At 39.4% G+C, this 18653-nt stretch overlaps 1 protein-coding gene across 1 annotated transcript in view; it reads left to right on the forward strand.

Annotated features, from left to right (window-relative positions):
* The window catches only part of scp2a (sterol carrier protein 2a), a 31928-nt gene extending 15810 nt beyond the window's left edge, over positions 1–16118 (forward strand). The window contains exons 12-16 of the mRNA XM_010776077.1: positions 2602–2755; positions 3963–4059; positions 5712–5841; positions 14540–14619; positions 15518–16118. Of these exons, the coding sequence (XP_010774379.1) occupies positions 2602–2755; positions 3963–4059; positions 5712–5841; positions 14540–14619; positions 15518–15613 (557 nt within the window). The 3' untranslated portion in view covers positions 15614–16118. The remainder of the gene's footprint in view (positions 1–2601; positions 2756–3962; positions 4060–5711; positions 5842–14539; positions 14620–15517) is intronic.
* Positions 16119–18653: the final 2535 nt, after the last annotated feature.

Genomic DNA, 18653 nt, shown 5'->3' on the forward strand with positions numbered 1-18653 from the left:
TTTTAATTGTTTATTTTATTAGCTTTTCTTTTTAATGACTGATTTTTAAATGCCATTTTTCTTAATGTCTTTCATTTTTTGTAAAGCACTTTGAATTGCCTTGTGTTGAAAAGTGCTATATAAATAAACTTGCCTTGCCTTGCCTTGCCTTGCCTTGCCTTGCCTTGCCTTGCTTTCATGTCAATTCGGCGAACTTATGATACATTAAATGATCGTGAGGAAGATGATTTAAAAATCGTTTGTTTGAGCCGGTCTGCATTTCCTGCTCAGAAAACAAACCGATGCTTTTTGTAGTTGTAGTACACCAACATGGATTAAACGTGTGGTTTTTTTACCACAATGTGGGGAAATAAATGGATAAAATACACGGATTATTATTATTATTATTATTATTCCCACTCCGATCGGGACACTAGGTCCACCGTTTCCCCGCAGCGAGGCTCCCCCCGTTGACAGTTTACGTGGGCTGGGCTGGGTGCAGACTGGGGACGAATCCCGATGGGCCGGTACCGAAGTGGGCCGGTTGGATAAGTCACTAGCACATCCCCCACTCCCCCCGTTGACAATTTACTAGCGGTACCGAAGTGGGCCGGTCGAGAGTCCCGGGATGATTTTTAGTCCCAGTCCACCACTGGCTACATGACCGTATTATCGCCCATATTGACACACCTAATTCCTAAACTTCTAACAGATACAACATAAACCGATCCTTCAGCCTCATATGAGCTCTCAGACACGTTCAAAATTAAACTGTCATCGCTGTGTGAGCTTGCTGCTGTGTGCGCCATCGTGCGTTTACATGCAGATGCTGGGATCCTGAACGGTGCAGCTGGAGCGCTGTGCCCGCAATGAGGTCACTCATAATTTGGCGGGACTTGAAGAATCCCAGAGAAAATCCAGAAAATGCTCAACATTGAAGGGCAGATTAATGGTTATCAAAGTACAAATATCCAAAATCAGTTCAGTAACGGTTTTCAAGGGGACAATATTTACTCAAATTGATGGGTTTGGATGATGGGGGAAACTTGTGTCACAGGCTCTTTAAACTTCAGAATGTTAAAGGAATGTGATGATCAAGTGCATTCTTTCAGAGTTTACATACATTTCTGAATGTTCCTTATGTATGAATAAAATGTCTCAAGTGTTTTCCAGAGGCTGTGTTTTCATAAAAAGCCCTAGCCTTGTTTTTTTCCTCACAAACAAGTCCTTGTGGAAAAGATTAGGAGAGTGGCTCAGTTTGTGAAAAAGGCACCATGATGAGGTCCTTACCCTTAAGTCCTTTAGCCTTTTGGGATAATAGAGGAATGCAAAAGCTCATTAAGCAGATGGGATGAAATACTTAGCTTTAACGCTAGCGCAGTAGCTGGCCCTGTCGAGATTATGGAGTTGTCAGATTAGGAGTCAATTTGTCACCACTCTTGATGAAGCTATTGTGTTTAACACTTGCAGAATGCCAAGACATATGACCCTATTGTAACAACACAGTGTCTGCTTTGGTGGGGTTTCTTCAAGGATCACTCCCAAACATTTTTTATTGACTATAACTCCACATGTGTGAGTGTCATAGCAGTCAGGCCTTGACAATAACCGTTGCCAGGTTTCCATTGGCTACCATTTTGAGAAATTGGCAACCAAGTCTTTGCTTTTTGTTCATCCAACACGTAGGGACAGCATATGGTAAAACATGCACCCTGAAATAAATCCATCCATCCAACTTCTCAACTTGTCCCCAAGAGAGATGCTAGCCACCCTCCGGAGAAAACCCAATAGGGCCGCTTGGATTCGCGATCTAGGTTTTTCGGTCATGATCCATCTTTCATGACCAATAGTGAGGGTCGGAAAAAAGATGGACCGGTAGATTGAGAGCTTTGTCTTCTGGCTCAGCTCTCTTTGTCACAACGGTGCGGTAAAGTGACTGCACTCGAGAACTTAAACTCCTTCACATGAGTTAAAATAAATATTTGAAATATTTATTGCTTAAGTGGTATTTAATTAAGCTTATCTGGTTGGCCGGAGTCCTTTTGTGTGGCCCAAATGTAGATGTTTCTAAAAACAAGACAGAAAAAGCAATACAATGCAACCTTTCCTCCTCTTATTGTAAGGAGAATGGAAAAGTAGGTTTTATACCTCTCACAGTCTTTTAGTCCAAAGAGTTTGTTGTCACTTGCAGGTACATAATAGATCAAATTACTGTGTAATGTAGAAACCATAAATAAGTATAACCTGACCCTTTTTATCGTCTTTCAGCTCATTGTTCTGGTTGTACAGTCCGCAAATTCACTGTTTTGTCACTCGCACTACTCTCATGGACATGGTTTCCAGACGCAAAGGGCAGCTGGTTTCAGCCCAATAGATCTGATGCATGCCGCCTGTCAGCAGATAGACACAGTTAGCAACAAGGAGGTGTACACATTGGAGCATTCAGAAGCTCAAAAGACAGGTCCACTTGTTTTCTCACTTTATTCAATACAACTTTATTGTTATTATATATACATTTTCAACCATTTGCAGCTTCATCAAGCCAACATAACGCCACATTCCCCTCTTAAAGTCACGTCACCGTCTTTCCTTTCCATCCCTCTCCTCCCTGTGCTCTCTCAGGTCTGGCTCAGTGTGCCGAGCTGTGCTGGCAGCTCCGAGGGGAGGCTGACAAGAGGCAGGTCCCCGGGGCCAAAGTGGCCCTGCAGCACAACATTGGCTTAGGAGGAGCTGTGGTTGTTGCTCTCTACAAGTTGGGATTCCCTCAGGCGGCCAGGTGAGGAAGTAGTTACCAACTATTTGTATTAAGTTCAGGTAATATACATGGAACCAATAAACACACACTCACTGTGTCATTTACATTGGAAAATAACTCATTTTCTTGCTGCTGGTTATAAAAAAAAGCTAGACTGCAGGCTCTTACTTTGAAATGCAGAAAAAATGTCATCAGCAGTCTATGAAGCCATCAGATGTTTTCAGTGATATAGGTAGATTTAGATTAAACCAGTGACATTTTAGTGAACACTGATGCCTTTACGACACAAATGCCTCTTCGACAGTTGTGGTAGGAACAATAAAAAATACAGTTCCGTTTTAATATCTGTGGAAAGTGTTGTACACTTGCAGATGACACATTTACACATGAATTGTTGATCTGTTCATACAAATATTAGGTACATCCATCTCATTTATGAAGCATACATGTAAATTAGGCCTTGACATTTTATAAACATGGTTCATCAAGAGTGCTTGAAATGTTATATTTGTGCTAGAAATTCAGGTTCATCAGTTATTTTTTTCCTGTTTGTTCTCCCTATTAAAATGTATCACTGTTGTTACTGTGAATGAACCCTGATCCATCGTCTCAAACTAGACGTATTGGCTTGTACAGTCCTTGAACAATCCTGAATTTATTGTTTAAGAAAGTGTGGTTTCGCTGTTTTTTAGGCAGCTTGTTTTAAAACCGTAGCTTTATGTTTTTATCTAGCCTTTCTGTGGCTATCTCCAACATGCTGCTTGAGGAAACTCAATCTAAATGACATGGTGATCTATTCACGCACATTTAGGAGATTGATCTGTTGGGAGAAACCAAGCAATTAGATGTCAAATCAGACATTTATTCCAATAAAGCCCCAAAACAACGTTTCCCAAGGCTGTGCCATCGGTGTGTGTGTGTGTGAGCATTTACATTACAACCCGATGAGCCTCTGCCATTAGTGTATGTGTGTGTACCAATATGTGAATGGGGAAACATTGACATGTACTTTAAAAGCACTTTGAATTGTAGGAAGTCCAACAACCATACATGGATTGGCCTTGTGCTGTACATTACGTGCATTGCTTTGTACTCTGTTCCTTAGTGTGCCACATAACATTTCAAATCATATGTGTACACATGTCTGAGTCATGGTGAAATTACAGATAGCTGAAGCACTTTTTTCAGCGTGCACTTTGTATCTAGCTGCTTTTTTCTGCCCCCCCAGTTCCCAAGTAGCTGCAGTTCCCACCAGCTTGGTCGGCGGTCAGGAAGGGTTTAAAGCCTACCCAGTCTTCAAAGAGATGGAAAAACGTCTGCAGGAGGTAAAGTCACTAACAAAAAGTCCTCTCACAACTTGATTTAAACATCTGATGCGTTTAATCCTTTGGAATAATTTCATTTCAAATGTGTCCTTCCATTGGCAAATGCTAACATATATGACACATCAAAGAAAAGCAAAGTTAGTTGTAAGTCTTATATCTTTCTGTTTTTAAAGTAAGGCAGTAAGCTACTGAACTGTTAATGTGCTTGAAGGCTGGAACATGGACGCAGACTGCAGTTTCATGGCCATGTAGCATACACATTTTTGTACCATTAGCATTTCAACAGTAGGGTAATAGTAAATACAAGGATGACTCCTTCATAGTTAGACATTTGGCAAAATGCTTGCTGCTCACATTGAGTGTCAGGATCCAACTGTTTTCCTATCATCTGATGGCCCATTTCTTTTTTGACCTTGGAAGCTTAAAAACGTGGTTCTATTTTTTTCTTACCATGTCGAAAGGGAATCCCACCACAAAGCAGCTGTATGGCATTTTTCATGTGGTTTGCTAGCAGACAACAATTGCAAGGAGGCACCTTCACTTAATTCGAAGTCAATGGAGAAGAATGTATGGTTTTCCCCTGAGGTGCATATGGATGAATTTAGCTTTGTCTCTATTGGCATTAACACAAACACAAATCCACACAGTTGACATCTTTGCCCAATTTATGAATATCGTTTCAAAAGAGTATAAAGAGTTTCTGGCGTGGAGTATCTGCTGAAATGAGTTCTGCATCAGGAAGTATCAGAAGGACCTGGGTGTGCAATTCTCTTCCTCTCTTAAGCCCCTTTCTGAGCACCCGATTGGCCGAGAGGAAATGCACCCTGCTGCTCTCAATTCTTAATCGGGAGCCAGCAGGTGATCGGTATTTTTTGTGATTGCTTGCTGTTTTATGTTACAAGAAAAGGTTTAAATGTAGCTGTACATTGTGTTCAAGGCTAAAAAACACTCCAGGTGGGCGATTACTTTATGTGCACAAGTCAAGCTGTTACAAACGGATGCACACTTTCACTCGATGAACACCCAGGCCTCTCTTACTGTGTTAGAATATTACCAGTTAAAAACGTGAAGTTTAAGGCACTCAAAACCGCATAAACCTGTCATTGATTGTCTATTATAATCTATATGTGACTGTGTCTGCTGCATTGAGCTGCTTTACAATAAAGGTGTGTAAAGGTGGGCAAATGTAAAGCTTGTTCAAGGGCTGCTGATGTGTCTGGAAGCCTCGGGAGGGAAGATTTAATATGTGGAATATGCAATATATGCCTCTGTATTTGAATTGGGCTGTCAGGATAACAGAGGTAGATTAAGAAATAAAAAACTGGATTATTTACATAGTATTATCATGTGTATTATTACCATGAATATCACAGTTATCTTCAATACCAGTGTTATCCCTACCTCTGATTTAAATGCTACTCACTCAGCATTTTAGTACAAGGCCAGAATTCCGAGCATTCAATGTGTGATATTATGCCTCGTATATCTACACTTCGATCATTGAATTGCCTTGTGGTAAAAATGAAGAAGTATTTACAGGCAAGGGAGTTATAGTTTTAACAACACTCATATGACTGTGATCTAAATGATTCATGTCTTTGTCTCCAAACATTATCTGTGAACTGAAACAAAGCCTTGTGGACTCCCTGCAGGAAGGAGAGCAGCTTGTCAAGAAGATTGGTGGAGTGTTCGCGTTTAAAGTGAAGAATGGACCCGATGGGAAAGAGGCGACTTGGGTTGTGGACGTGAAGAATGGCAAAGGTTCCGTCAGCAATGATCCAGGTGTGTATCTGCCAGGGATGTATATGATGTATTTTCATTGTAATGCGATTTTATGTAAGGGATGATTATTATCCCGCTTATGATATGGTCACATACAAAATAAACCAACGACTTGACTCACAATATTTAAATATTATGTTATCGACCTAAACATTCTCGGATTAAATGTATGTTGGACACGAGCCCATATGTAGGTGCTGTCTTCCTTGATCTCAGGAAGGCTTTTGACACTGTTAACCACCAAGTGCTCCTTACAAAGCTGACTCAATTCAATTTTTCTGCAGTTTCTATACATTGGTTTAAGTCTTACTTATCGAACAGAAAACAGTGTGTTTTGGTCAACGGTGCCAAATCCCCCTACCTTGTGAACCCTGTTGGGGTTCCACAAGGTTCCATTCTTGGACCGTTACTGTTTTCTCTGTACATTAATGACTTGCCTAATGTATGTCCTGAGTTGAATGTGCAAACCGATGCCGGTGATGCGGTCATCTTTGTACACGGGAAGAACACTGAAATGATCTCATCCTGTCTCTCAAATGCTTTGGACAAGGTTCAACACTGGCTGAACAACATTTGCTTAAAGTTAAATGCAAAAAAAACAGTGAGCATGATGTTCAGCAAGCGACCAGTCAAAATCGAAGGATCCAACGTGTTTTTAAACGGAGCAGAAATAGAACTAGTCTCCCAGTTCAAGTATCTTGAACAGGGAGTGTCATATTGGACTCGCACTTGACTTTTAAGAAACATATCCAGAAAGTATCCAATACCATTCAATTCAACTTGCAAAATGTTAAACAAATTAGACCTTTCTTAACTGTCAATGCTGCAAAGTCATACCTCCACTGTATGATTCTATCCCACATTGAATACTGTTTTACAAACTGGTCGTTTGCTTGTGCCACAAACGTGAAACCCATAGAACAGCTGTACAAGAGAGCTATCCAGGTGTTTGACAGAAAGCCACAGTCATACCACCACTGTACCATCCTTGAAAATCACAATTTCTTGAGTTTTTGATAATTTTAAGTCTTTTAAAAGTATGTGTTTTTTTTAAATAATATTTATGAGGGCTGGCCCCCCTCCCCTTAGGGGAATTCATCCACAGAAAACACACTGGACGCAGCACTAGGTCAGAAACCAGAGGAGACTGTGAAGTCCACCGTAGACGGACCACTTTTGGACAAAATGTCCTCACCATTAAAGGCAGCTCTTTGTGGAATAGCCTCCCAACTGAGATACGGGATTGTCCCACTCTCAATAGCTTCAAAGGTCAATCTTAAGAATGGTGAGACTGTGAGGTCCACCGCAGACCGACCACTTTTGGACAAAGTGTCCTCTCCATTAAAGGCAGCTCTTTGTGGAATAGCCGCCCAACTGAGAGACGGGATTGTCCCACTCTCAATAGTTTTAAAGGTCAACTTAAAGAATGGTTAAGAAACACTCACCGCTTTATTTTTTGCTATGTATATAAATGTCATGTTCTTATATGTTGTATGTGACGGGACTACGGATGGCAATTAGCTCAAAGCTAAGATCCGGCTAATTTACACTTGTAAGCATTATTTTTGTTTTAAAGTGTTCATCAATATGCACCCTCCCGGTTCAAATAAACGATACAAAAATACATCTTGCTGTATAAATATGTGCATAGTTTTCAGGCAAATAAAATGTTATACGACACAAGGCACAAGAAAAGGAGCCCACTATGAGTGTTGGCAATCCGGCAGACACTACTAATACATACATGCAATGATAACAGTAACAAATTATAAAATAAAAACTGAAGAAAGAAAGAAACTTTACAAAAAACTGAAGAAATATTGACACATTTTGCTTTATAAATATACAGTTTGCAGGGAAATACAGATGTTAATGACACAAGGTCAAATAAGCCACTATTCGTGACTATTAATTAGCATATGCATATCACTACAATTGTTAAGAAAGAAAGAGAAAACGTTAAAATATATATTGTTTTCCTTGACATTTTGACTCACTATTATGCGCGTGACTTCAAATTAGCAAACCCACGGACACCGACGGACGCTGAGTGACGCGTCATGTACAAAATACTGTCTCTCTCGCTCTCTCTCTCTCTCTCTCTCTCTCTCTCTCTCTCTCTCTCTCTCTCTCTCTCTGACTCCTCGCGGATGACTTTGTGCCAACAGTCGCTGGTCGGAGGCAGCGCGCGCACAGTGAGCGTCTTTTTCTCAATTCTTATTTTTCCTTAAAAATACGCGGATTTCCCTCAGTTTCACTTCACAATCGCGGGATATTATAAAAGATAAAATGCCCAGAGAGACGTACAGCTGCTCTGGAGACGGTGGGCGGTTTCGTGCGTAAATCCTCGGGCAGCAGGTGGATGAGAGGCTGCCGTGATGGAGCACATGGACTCCAAATTCTCCCCTAAAGGACTCTTTAAACACCACGGACTTTACATGAAGGGGACGTTTTAAAATCTATTTGGAAAGTAAGTCATGCTGATTTTTTTTGCCGTGCGGATTTGTTACGATGTGCGTAATTTAAGTCCTTATATGAAGGCATTTAAAAAGCACTTTTTTTGCGCACTTTAACGCAATCCTTGTTCGTGATTCATGACGCAGCTCGTGTTTTGGTAATTAGCAAACAAATTAAATTACACAGGCAGCAAATGCATTTAAATCATAAACATGTGCTTAAATTAATGTGTGTTGATTTTTAGGAGGAGATACTCCTCCATGGAACAGGTGCAGGCAACTTGGAGAAATATGGAATTACATGTGAGTTTGGAGAAGATAAATAATAATTTAAATCTCAATTAGGACGTCAAATGTTTGATGTCTGCAGCTATTTTACTCCGAAGTTTCATGAAGAGGAAACAAACCGACATGCTCACAATTTGGTAAGAGTTTCCACTTTGCTGTGAGTGAAATAAAATCTGCGTTTGAGTTGGAAATGTTTTTGCATTGATGATTCCTATCTTGTAGTTTATCAGACGTTTCAATTGCAAGAGTTTTAACGGACCACCAAATCTCCTTTTTGCTCCAACACAATTCACTAACCGCTTGATGATTAAACTAACCAATAATCACCAAATAATACCAACACTGCCTTCTCTCCCTCTCTCTCTCTCTCTCTCTCGTCTGTGGATGTATTATTAGTGCACATTGCTTTCTGACTCACTCACACCAAAACATGTCTATAATGGAGCTCCACTGGTGTGTAAATATTAATATTCAGCATTTTCCAGCAGAAACGTATTTACTTACGAAATTTTATTTAATATCATGTCGTTTCATTGTGAGACGCGGGGGCGGCCATTCCTGCACTTGCTGTCTGATATTAAGGATCTGAAGGCTTGTGGATCATATTCTGTCCCTGAATGTTAGACGGATACATGTTGGTGAGCAGTTCATCAAATTAGGTTCAATTGTTGTGGATTACAACATAATCCTGCTGTAATCTGATGGGTAAAGAGTGCATTTATTTTCTCCATTAACTGATTTTAAGTGCTAGCATTGGGTTAACAAACATTTTGGGTTACAAATAGTATAATATATTGATTGCTTTAGTTTTTAAATGCATGTTGGAATCGATTGAATAGGGAAAACACAAATGACGATAATCCTCAGTAACCCCAAGTACACACATCTTCTGTGATTACTACTAATTGTTATTTATTTATTTTTCTATTTCTTTATGAACCTGTTAAGCCCTGAGCCTATTTTTCAGAGTGTAGATTTAACAGACAATACAACCATTTTTCACATTTCCTGGTTTTGGTTTTCTTATTACAGGAAATTGCACCCCTCTTTTGTGACATATAAGAAAACAGATTAGTAATATTTCTACCCAACAAATATCCAACAGTCTCTCCAAAGTGGGCCTTCGTGTGTCGGCCAATCACAGGTGGAGACTCAGAGCAGGGCAGATATCGCTGAAGGGTCAGAGTGAGAGATCCTGTCATCGTGTCAGAACTGTTTGTCCCCCAGATCAATTAAATAAACATTTGTCTTTGGCAACGCACTGCCCTCATCGTGCATGTATGCACATGTGAGTCACACACACACACACACACACACACACACACACACACACACACACACACACACACACACACACACACACACACACACANAAAGGCAGCTCTTTGTGGAATAGCCTCCCAACTGAGATACGGGATTGTCCCACTCTCAATAGCTTCAAAGGTCAACTCAAAGAATGGATGAGAAACAAACATCCGTGCAATCACCGCTAAATGCACTTTAACACAGGGGTATCTTCTCTTGCACTTTAGGTAGCTCTTTGATCTTCTCTTGCACTTTATATGTCGTTGCTGCTTATTTACTGCCATGTGGTAAATGCGTGTGTGTGCTGCTCTTGCTCTTTTGCACATTTTGCATATCATGTATTTAGTTTTTGCTATTTTTGTCAAATGTACATTTGTAAATCTGGCACTGTTACGCTTGACACATTTTAAATGTTTTAAGTGTTCATCACTGTGCATTGTCCCTGCCAAATAAACGATTAAATGAAAATAAATTGATTGCTTCCGCTAAGAAAAAAACGTGCTAATTCAACGGCGCACTTACGTCTAGAACTGCGGCAACAACAGCGTAATTTAAAATGAGGGCAGCACTGATGGAGGTTTTCTGTATCTGTCCAAGTCTGTTCACAGTTTCTTCACCATTAACCTGTCTTTAACTGTGAGGTATTGAGGACAATTGTAAGGTTGAATCCCAGCTTCTGCAGTCAACATGTCAATCTATTCTTGGGATAGATGTCTAACTCCAGGTCGCTCCTGATGGCATGGTCATTGGTGTGTGAATGTTAGCCTTATCCTTGAGCAAGTAGCACTTTGCTTCCATTCACATGTGGTGTGAATGGTGGCTTTAAATGACTTGTAAATGAAAAGTGCTTTGAGGGGGCCTAAGGACTGGATAAAGTGCTATATAAGTACAGTCCATAAATACAGTCCTTTTACGATTTAACTAGCACAGGCTACAAAATGCTCTAACTGTTGACCACTGGACATCAGAGAGCAAACATAACTACCTCGCTGTCACACCTGACGATAACGACTGGCAACTGCACTCATTCACTTTGGGTAAGGTTAAAACGGAGAAAAGGGTATTCTTCATAAGATAGCTAATTTCTTGAAGTTTGGAATGGTAGCAGAGAAGATTATCACTGTAGGAACAGATGGTGCTCCCAATAAGAATACTGGCCTTCAAGCATACAGTTAGCCCTGTGTAGCACACATTGAACAGTGGGTGATCACAGCGGTTTCTCCATGCTATAGCTAAGTGTTGGAAAATTGTCCGACTGTATGCAAGTTATTCAGAAAACATGGTAATAATGGAATAAACAACCCTGATTTATTTGACCAATTTGTAATTTCTTTAATAAATGAGCACACATGCTTTTCCCCCTCTAATTACAAGTGAGTACTACTATTTTAAACTTGTGTTTAATCATGACGAATACCAGATTCTGAATAACGGGATGACATTTTAAATCAATGGACACTTGATAAACAGGCTTTTGGAGTAACGGATTACATGTAGCGGGATTACGTAATCAGGATAATATATTCCATTACATTCTCTTAGAAAAATAAGTAATTAGATAACTGGTACATTTGACAAAAATGGGGATTACTAGCAGAATGACTTAAGTTACAAATTAAATTGTTTACAGGTAACTAGTAATTGTAATGGAAAACATTTTGAAGGTACGCCTCCCAACCCTGTAGATTGAATACATGAAATAATGGATTTACTCCACGGGCCTATTCTCCCACTTTTTGCCTTCATGGATGTTGTGTTCTGCGCAGTATGATGTCACCAAAAGTGCTCTGGGATTTTTATGAATGTAGCTTTTAAGCTTTTAATACATGATTACAATTCTCTCAGCGGTCGGTCGGAAATGTCTGTTAAAACGTGACATTTCTCCCACAGTAGGACTTCTCTCTCAGCCCATCTACAAGCACATGCTGTAGCTCTCAGCCGCAGTAGGAACACGCGTGAGCTTCTTGTCGGTAAAAAATGTATTCCCGATAAAATTGTGGCTTTGTATTTCTGAGAGCGCTCAAACATGAATCTGTGTATCGCATTAAGACATTCTTTGCTTTGCACTTATTCCTTGCAGCCAGATGTTTGAGAAAAGCTGGCCTTATTGGCATTTTTATCAAAATAATGTTCTTGTAAAACTGCAGTGGAGCAATAGAAATTGTTTGACATTTTAAAACCTCAATCACAACAATTTTTTGTATGTCTTCTTTGGATTTGAAGCTGCTGCAATGGACGTTAAACATCAAACTACATAATCTACATCACACACAATCTATAAAAGCACAATTCAATTCACACATATATAATCGAAATGCTAAAGAAGGATATGTATTCTGCTTTTTCATAGGATGCTTGTGGCCGCTACACACACTTGTATGTAACATGCACACACATAATCAGAGCCATTCTCTCATCAAAAGCCCCTTGACTGTTTCCATTAGGCTGCCCCCCCCCCAGCCCCCGAGTTACTCTTAGGTTGTTGTTTTTTAAAGGTCAGTTAACCCTTTCCATCTGACTCATTTTTCAGGAAATGGAAAGGAACAAGACAAGCTCTGTGAAAAATGAATCCCAGTTGTGTTGAGCCTCTACGCCGTACGGTATACTAGTACCACATTTATATTTGGTTGGTTATACGCTGTGTTTTGGTTTACAAGAAATTAATAACACTGCCACACACACTTGGTTAACACGTGTTAATGCTTGCGATTAATCTGGAAAGTTTGACCAAAAAGTTGCTCAGGCAATACCAGCGCGGATGTTTACCATGAATTGCATGGGAGTGAAATGGCAAAAAAAGGAGAGGCAGATGGCAAGTGCACTCTTTTGTTGGTGATCACAATATGATAGTGACAGAGAACCACAGCGGCTCTCTGTGACAGCGGCTTTGTCGATGCTTTAGCTAATTGTCAGAAAATTGTCAGATTTGTTGCTAATAATTCAGAAATGGTGTTCTGATTTCTCTTAGCAGTTTGTCATGCATGTCCTTATTTAAGCACCACACACGTATTTGTTTTATTTGTCTTTGTTTATTTATTGACAGCACTAGTTAAAATCTTTCTGGACACGTTGATGGGCATCAATTCTACATCAATCAAAATCAACACAACAGTGGGGTGCATCCCTGTTTTCTTTTACAATGGAAAGTGTCTGTCCTTGCCATTTTGTTAACGTGATAGAGGAGAGGTTGTATTAGTGTGTGACAATGTGAACGGGGACGCTTGTAGTGAGGAACCTACAGAGAATTATCACCTCAATTTGCAGCCTCTCACGACTCAACAGAGCCTTATAATGAATTTCAGGTCATTGTTTTTGTATACTTAGCTGCTGACTTAAAATGTAGGCTTATGTTCAGTCTCTCAGCCCTCATGTAAAGTCACAGCATGCAGCTGTCAGAAAAAACTCTGAAAAGCCTGAGTAAACTACATTACATTACATTGCATTTAGCTGAACTACCATACCTTTGCAGTCCTTACATCCCATTCAATTACACTTCATTTAGCTGACGCGTTTATCCAAATCGATGCAATAAGTGCAATAAACCATGAAGATACGAACAAAGAATAGCAAGTACATTATCTTTTGTTAAGCCAAACCATTTTAACAGCCACTGCATTGGCCTAAAATAAGGCGGGCTAAGGTAATGTGCTGCATAGAGAAATGTACGGAAGAGGATTAGAGCCACATCTAAAGTTATTTTGATATCTGACCAAAAGTTTTTCTTTTTTGTTTTATCTGAGATTAAAGTCAGTCATTCAAAACAGTGTTTTTTCTCAGAATACTGACTTTGATCTCAAATATTTAAAAAAGAATAAATCACTTTTGGTCAGGTAAAATTAAAAAATGTGGCCCTAATTGTCTTCCGTAGGAATTAGAAGTGTTTTTCCTTTTTTATTGGCCAAGTAACATTGGAAACAGGTGAGTGATCATTCCTTGACAGAAGATAAGTAAATTGTTACTTTTAAATCCTGTTATGTGAACTTTGTGTCCAAGAGGATTTTTTTTAATTAGGACTCTAATTTCCAAAACACACAACAAGTATTTTGATGTATCAAGTATATTGATTGATGATCATTATACCGTAGGCAGAAGTACTGCCTATGTTGTTGTTGATGATGATGATGGAAAAAGGTGGTTTTCTGTTTCAACAGGCTGATGTTAGCAATCATACATTTTGTCCTGGAAGAACAATACAGGGCCAGTTTTAAAAATGAAATGGCATTGGACTTGTGTGCTGCACACAACAAGTTTCATCCAGACATAGTGTACTCTTGAGTGCTATCTATTTGGAGCAATGTTACAATGGTGAATCACATTTCTTTTCATGTGCAATGTTGCAAAGGATGTTCTTTTTTCTTTTCAGCCAATGGCGTACAATCCTTTCTCCTTGTGTGAAAACAGAACAGAAATCATGCATTTGTTTCTGTGGTTTAAAAAAATATATCACACACTCTATACATTTAAGTAGTGTTGGAGCTATATATTGCTTTATGTTTCTTAACAGTTAAACATGTATTTTCTGGCTGTTTTTGTTTATAGTAAATGTATTATTATTTAGTGTTGTTATTTAAGTTAATTAAAGTAGTTTTTATGCTTTATGACAAGTAGTAAGCCATTAAAAATAAAACATTTATTTGCTTTTCTTTTAGATAAGACAGCAGACTGCACCTTAATCATGAGTGACGAGGATCTTCTGGATCTGATGACAGGAAAGATGAACCCACAAACGGTATGTGATAAACCATATTTATCTGCAGTCACATAGTGATGCGCATATTGTTAACAAATATTATCTTAAAAATGCAAACGCTATAAACAACCTCACAGACTAGTTGGAGATGGAGCTCGTTCCAGACGTTAATCAAGCACCAATAGTTATACAGATTATACACCAAAGAGGGGAGGAACTAAACAGAGAAAAAGCACCAGAGTCTATTAAAACCAAATATGATATCTTGGAACGCACTGGGAATACGAGTCTAAACACACAAACGTCAATTCACCAGAAAAAGTGTAAATTCTGGTGCTGTTTTTTTTTGGGAAGCCAAACACATCAACACATTACCTTTTGCCTTTAGACATTAATTTGTTTTTCTTACTGAGAGCTGTGTAAATGCCACATAACCACCTGTGTTTACAAGATTAATCCATTTAAATGGTCTTTATGAACATCATCTCCATTTAGTTTGTCACAGGGGACATTTTATGCTCTGTTTCAGTTTCATACTTGTATTTTGGGTTTCTACTTGCACATGTTTACAATCTCTAACAATCCAAACACACATTATTTTTCTCACACTGTGTTTCTGAATATAGCTATAATCACTCTTTGTCTAAAGCACTCTATTTTGGCACCTGTCTCTTTAAGACCCCTTTCTTTAAAAAGTGGGTGAAAAGAGGTGCTTCAGCACAGGCAGTATGAGGAAAATAAAGACCCTTTTCTGAACATTAAAGCATGGAAACATGTCACAGTAGAGGCACAATATACAAATATGAACCTGAAAATGTGCATCATATGTCCTCTTTAAGTACCTCACTTATTCTAAAAAAATAAACATTTTTTAATGTAAAAGTTTAAGGTCAGGTGAACTTTTTTTTATCTTTCCCCTTTCAACCCCTGTCCACAGGCTTTCTTCAAAGGGAAAATTAAGATCACTGGAAACATGAGCATGGCTATGAAGCTGCAGAGCCTGCAGGTTACACCAGGCAAGGCCAAGCTGTGATTCCCTGATTAACCTTGTGTTCTCGGAGCAGCACTTCAATGGCCACATTTTATCTTGGAAACCCTAATTCTCTCCTCTTGCATTTTGCTAATCAATAAGCTCATGAAATACTTTGATTAGGAGTTTGATCTGGAGAGACGAGCCATAATGATAGCGGCTACTTTGATATCAGAGTATACTCACAGTATACTTTAGTACAAACAAAATCCTCAATATCCTCTTACGTTGTTGTTTAATCTTGTCCACCATACCATATCCATTTTGAGTCTTTAGTAGCTTTCTGCTCATATGTCAAATCAGTGCAGATTTGTAGGACTACTCTCTACTTAATTAATAATGTATTTACACTCAAAGTGCCTCTTATTTCTGACTATGGAATCAAGCTTGTGGTTTGAAGCCATTTTTGGCCTTCTCAATTTTAATAGATGATTTTGTATAGATTATACGTATGTAATTAAAGCAAATATCATTTTCTTTTTTAATAAATCCTTTCCTAACAATAACATCATCTGAGTTTTTTATTTTTTCTTAAAGGTAGGTATCCATATTTAGTATATTCTTTATTTTATAGTGTTACACTTTGAACATACAACATAGTAGGTTAATGCACTGAATTTTTTTTGCAGACAAACCTGTAAGTTATCATCGCAAGGTGTCCCACGACAAAAAACATAGATTTTTCAATCGGGATTTGGAATATTACAGAAAAAAAAAATCTGTGGCAGACATGTTCAGCGGAATAATCTCCATAAATTCACACATTTTTAAAGATTTTTGAAGCATAAATGCAAGTGCCAGAAGTAAAAAGCTAATGTTAGTCATGACTTCACATCACAACCGCTAAACTGAGAGCCGCTAACGCGTGATGACGTTTAGTAATTTCACTTATTCATTTGTGTTCATGTCGTAGAGCAAAACATGAACGTCTTTTAAGCTTGTCTTAAGCAATAGGCATTATTGCAGACCTAGCCAAAAACACATTCAACAAACCGTAGCCTTTGAGACGTGGGACCAAGCAGTGGTCTGTGTTTTAGGACTCATTCCTTCACCACTCTATCGTGGTTCACAGTAGAGTGAATGAATGGGATTTCCTTGCATTTGTCATGTGCTGTAGTGTGTGTGTTTCTCCCCCTCTCCCTCTTCCACTGATTGTCCCAGTCCAGGTGCAGTGTCTCTCCCAGGTGTATCCAATCTCTAATCAGGGCCTTCATATAGAGCTGAGGAAAGCTGCCGCAGCGCTCTTCCCTCTGACTGCCAGGACTCAGCGGGTGTGCAGTGCTGCTGCGTCTCTGCGTGACACGTGTTAATAGAGTTTTGGAAGGGCTGAAAGACCCCTCCTGCTGCCTGTTGTTATTTTCATGTGCTGCTTTCAAGAACGTCTCCCATTGTTTGTTTCTCAATCTGCTGGTTAGCCTTTTTCAGTTATAGTAATACACAACATCTTTTGGCTGAACAGTTCAGTTTTCCCTTTCTTTTTTACACCGGTCATTTCTTCCCCTATTCCCTGGAGTTTTGAGGGATCGTAACAGTGAAAATACTTTAGGAATTAGTCAATTGTCTTGGTTTAATACAAATAAATGAATAAACTTAACACAAAAAGTAAGGAAATGTGTGTTTGGTAGATGATTTCTTTGTTGTAACAATGCTTTTTGGCAAGACATCTTATTCCGTTGGAAAGCCTGCTTTCTTACCTTTCCAATGGAACCACATTTTTGGAACATGCATTTGTGGGATGAGCAGCAGAGCTGACTATGTGGGGTGCGCCCATGAAAAATGTGACAAATCTCCTCTGCCAATGCAAAACAGCTTTTTTCTGTTGACTCTAGTTTGGTGTTTTTTGGTGGATTGGATGATTGAAGTCTGATAAATAAAGACATATTGGCAACAATTGATTTATTAACAATTGATTCATTTAACAAGCAGCCTCAGTAGCGTGTGGAAGAACCAAACACAGCCACAACAGCCTCTCCCCCTCATGCTGTCACCAGCCTGCTCACACTCTGCTGTGGGATGGCATCCCATTCTTCAACCAGAATCTGTCCCAAGTCAGCCAACGTGGTTGTGTTGGTCACTCTGACAGCAGCCCAAGCTGACCAAACAAGTGTTCAATGGGGTTGAGGTCAGGACTGCAGGCCATCCTCTCCACTACCACTCTATCGGTGCAGCAATCAGCAAAGCGTTCTCTGCGTCTTCTCCACACTGTAACCCTACGATCCATGTGCTGTAGGCAGAATCTGGACTCATCGCTGAACATAACATTCCTCCACATGTTGAGGTTCCTGTGCAAGTGGGCCTGATGGTAAGGGCAGTCATGCAGGCTCCTGCACCGTATGAGACTGCGAGGTGGCTGCCTCGTTTAGCATTGGCAGAGCGAGATTTGTCACATTTTTCCATGGTCCACACCCTCACACTCAGCTCTGCTGCTCGTCCCACAAGTGCTGCTTCCTCAAAATGTGGAACCATTGGAAAGGTAAAGAAAACCGGCTTACGGTATAAGATTAAATAGCCAAGAAGCATTGTTTCCACAAGATAATCTACCACCACACATTGTCCTTAACTTTTTGTGTTACGTTTGTTTTAGCAATTATTGCCCTTTTAACTTTTTGATTTGTATTATATTTTTGTTAAGATATCCTAATACATCATATTATGGAGAAGCCTATCTTCTATCCAATCATTCCCTCCTTATAGATTCCTTGCATTGAGCACGGTTTTATGACCTGAAGCCACTATTGCTGACTGTAATTGCGGAATCGCTTTCAGCCCTTTCCGGTTATCCATTTCGCTGCTGAGCTGTTTGCGGGTAGACAGTGTTGGGCAAGTTACTTCCAAAATGTAATAGGCTACAGTACATATGCTTTTATTACTTATCTTTTTCAAGTACTTAGTTACATTAACATATTACTGTCCTGAAATGCCTAATGGTTACACATTTTTATATTACTTTTGAGTTACTTTTACCAAAATACCGCAAAGAATGGCTAGGTATTTGAATGCTAAAATGCCAGTTTAGTTGCAGGCTCATTATCATCCAAGTGAA

Source organism: Notothenia coriiceps, unplaced genomic scaffold (genome assembly GCF_000735185.1).
Source record: "Notothenia coriiceps isolate Sejong01 unplaced genomic scaffold, NC01 NC01_scaffold00016688, whole genome shotgun sequence".
Classification (NCBI taxonomy): Eukaryota; Metazoa; Chordata; class Actinopteri; order Perciformes; family Nototheniidae; genus Notothenia; species Notothenia coriiceps.